The 3319-nt window shown below is 31.6% G+C and overlaps 1 protein-coding gene across 1 annotated transcript; it reads right to left on the bottom strand.

The window, feature by feature from the left end:
- Positions 1 to 45: 45 nt before the first annotated feature.
- On the bottom strand, positions 46 to 1465 carry LOC111391187 (two-component response regulator ARR8-like). The gene is made up of 3 exons (XM_023016348.1): positions 1122 to 1465; positions 576 to 679; positions 46 to 461 (listed from the first exon to the last, which is right to left on the bottom strand). Exons 1-3 carry the CDS (start codon positions 1219 to 1221, stop codon positions 330 to 332), a joined length of 336 nt encoding a protein of 111 aa, XP_022872116.1. The 5' UTR covers positions 1222 to 1465; the 3' UTR covers positions 46 to 329.
- Between the last annotated feature and the right edge of the window lie 1854 nt (positions 1466 to 3319).

Genomic DNA, 3319 nt, shown 5'->3' with positions numbered 1-3319 from the left:
CCAACAAAAAAAAAAAGGGGGGGCCCCCCCCCCCCCCCAACCTCCTCTCTCATCTGGCAGGGGCTGTGAACCTAGCTCCTGTAACTCCATCTTTTTCCTTATAAAGTCATCCTTTCTGTATTATTATCCGATTCCAACTTATCAAACAACCAATTAGGGTAAGCTAGGCATGTGGAATTAAATGCTTTCAGTTATCTGATTAATTACTCATATTAGGTGGGATTTAAAAAAATAAAAAAAATTGAAAAAGGTTTTATTGATCTCAAATGAATGCAAGAAAAGGACCACATCATCAATCTGAAAGTAGCACATATTGAATTGAGAAGATTTTATCGAAGGCGTATTTTCCATGAAAGGAAATTCATCCGTACAAGAAAATATACCTTAATTTTCTTGAGCAAATCATAGCCAGACATCCCAGGCATACAGTAGTCTGTAATAACAAGATTTACTTCCACTTCCTGCATATATAGAATTTTATTTTTATTTTTTTTGGAATTTTCAAACAAGAAAATCCAAGAAAGTATGATTAGGGTGGGGGGTGTAAAAAATTAAAAATTTAAAAGGAAATTTACCTGATGAATTTTGGGAGAAACAGAGGTTTCATTATGGGCAATTCTGTCATTTTCATGCAAACCAAGAAACTCCAGAGCTTTGCTACCAGAATCTACTGTAGTAACTGCCATTATTATATCACAAAGCCCAACAAATGAATCAGTCAAAACCAACCTGTAAGAGCAATAAATACTAAAAATCAAGGCTTAAATTAAAATCTTGCAAAAATGAAACCCCATAATCTTTTATTATCCTGTATAAAGCCATAAATAATGCACAGAACCTAGGAAAATGGTTCAGTCAAATAAAATTGCAGCTCTACGTTGTTGTTGTTTTTTTTTTTTTTTTTTTTTTTTTTTTTTTTTTTCAAAATTTGACACGTACATATTTTTCATAAATAAGTGATAAAGATACTTGAACTTGGAATCTTTTGAAGGGCTTTGTTCTCACATTATTCATATCAACAAGCCACGTATACTCATTTAAATTTCATTTTGTATCCTAATAGAAAAAATAAGATCTTGAAAAATGAAATGACCACAATCCAAATTCTTCTGTATTTTTACCTTGATATGAAGAGGTTTTGAGTAGCCTCTCAATGACCTTTCTGTCAATTAGACTATCATCAACAGCTAAAACATGAAACCGTGACTCTTCAGCTGCCATTCCCACTGTACCGATGCATATAATTCAGAAAAAGATGCAAGAAAACGAAAGAAAAGTTGGATTTGATCCTTTTCCTTTAAGAGGAGTGGAAGAACTTTGCATCGAAATCAGACCCACAAAAATCCAGCAAAATCTGGTCGGATTTCAATGAAAGATTTCTCTAATTTTCCATTTCGGGATTCAATTTTTCAAGGCGATTAAACAAATAAACAAATGCGCCAGAAATAGAATACAAATCCTGAACATGGGCTTCGATATTGGTATTGATTCTCTGGAGCTCGGGTGACATATAAATGAAACAAAATTACACATTGGTCCTTACTTTATTGTCTTAGTAGTAAATTGGTCATAGCCCTTTCACTGTTGTTACACAATCAGTCCCTACGGACAAAAGTTGTTTACATCTTAGCCGTTGTTTGGTTTAGATAAAAATTAAATTTTTTGTAAATTCTGAAAAAAGAAATTATGAAATTTATGATTGAAAAGTTGTGAATATCATAAAATATATTATTATATTTAATTGTTTGTTTTAATTTAAATTTTAATCCAATTTTATAGTTGAACCCAACAAGGGCTAAAATTGTCATATCACTACCATGCAAAAAGTGTCTAATTTCAAATTTTTATGCAAAGAACCCAAATAGTGAAATAGAATTCAAAATGCTAAAGCTAAAAAAAAAAATTAACAAAGATTTAGATGATTTTTGATATTGTAGATGATTGTTACAAAGGATTATAGACCCTTTTAGCATTTCATTAGTAAAAGAATCTAGATTATATAAATTAACATATAATGTAATCAAATTCAAACAAGTTCCTAGCATATCGTCAAGACAAGATGCTGTTACAAATGAATCTCTATTAACTATTTCGTATGAGCTCTAGAGTCTTGAGCCGTACCACACACGTAAAAGAAAATATATTCTTAAATTTCTATATTATATAATCAATTCTATTGTCAATACTAACTTAAACATCAGACATGATATTACCCCCACACCTCTTATTATACACACTACCATAGAGGGGACGAAACCAACAAAAGATATGGGTAAGTGTGAAAGGATGAGTTTCACATCGACTAATTGACGAAAATTAACCAACACAAATAAGTTTGAAATGCTTTTCTTAATAATGTTGCCCTCTTAAAATAGAATTTCAAATCTCAGTATGGTTAAAATCAAAATTGCTTGATCCGAGCAAGACTCAAACAAGCCCCCGAAATTTTACAATAATATTCTCAAATGATAAACCATCTTGTAAGTCATATTGAGAAATAAATATACATTGACCAACATATAAGAATTTGGATTACTCCTTTTTAACGTGTTTATTTTATAATATAGAATCCCAAGTGTTAATAGGCAGAAGCTTTGACTATAAAAATAACGAAAAAATTGGGGATCAAATTGCCTATATTTAAAATCCAATGCCAACTCGTTATTGAAGCAATAGTTTGGGAAAGCTATTTTGAAAGCAAAAAAGAGGAGTGGAAGTTGAAGTGGGGCCCACCAAAATCCTCCGAAGAGATTCAGGTGATGTCAGCATTGGTGCCTTTTCTTTGTTGGTGTGAAATCATGTGCGTTTACGATATCTTGAGCAGGTGGTGGTGCAAAGAGAGGCCACTTTCTTTCAAGATTTGCTTCTCATGCCCATATATTGTGTGCCCCATCAATATGATCATTCATCTATGTGCATGCATGTCTTCACATTATTCTCTCCTACATAGTATTTTTGACGCTACATAATGACGACATTGCTTGAGGATAAATTAAGCTCCCGTTTGACTCTCATTAAATTACATTCTTTTTTTCTTTCTACTATTTTTAACCACACAATTTTTCATAAAATAATATTACACATAAATCGAAAATTTTTCTTTCTTTTTTAAACTCTCATTTTTCAAAAAAATACTATTTCTCTCATTTTTATTACCCAAAAATAGGGGTCAAACAGGGGCTAAAAGACTTTCATTCATAAAAATAATGTATAGGCTCTTTTAAAATGAGCTTCGATTCACTATTGGCCACTTCACCTAGGATTCAAGATGCGCATTTTAAAATATTGACAAATAGTTGTGATACATTAAAACGTGTCA

This window comes from Olea europaea, unplaced genomic scaffold (assembly GCF_002742605.1).
Source record: "Olea europaea var. sylvestris unplaced genomic scaffold, O_europaea_v1 scaffold760, whole genome shotgun sequence".
Lineage (NCBI taxonomy): Eukaryota > Viridiplantae > Streptophyta > Magnoliopsida > Lamiales > Oleaceae > Olea > Olea europaea.
The sequence above is the reverse complement of the archived record's forward strand: the minus strand, read 5'-3'. Positions and strand labels throughout refer to the sequence as shown.

Coding starts and splice junctions, on each gene's coding strand:
- LOC111391187 (XM_023016348.1), bottom strand. CDS start 1,221: ATGGCAGCTGAAGAGTCACGGTTTCATGTTTTAGCTGTTGATGATAGT. Junction 680..1,121: donor CAAAACCTCTTCATATCAAG/GTAAAAATACAG, acceptor TAATAATGGCAG/TTACTACAGTAGATTCTGGT. Junction 462..575: donor TTTCTCCCAAAATTCATCAG/GTAAATTTCCTT, acceptor CTATATATGCAG/GAAGTGGAAGTAAATCTTGT.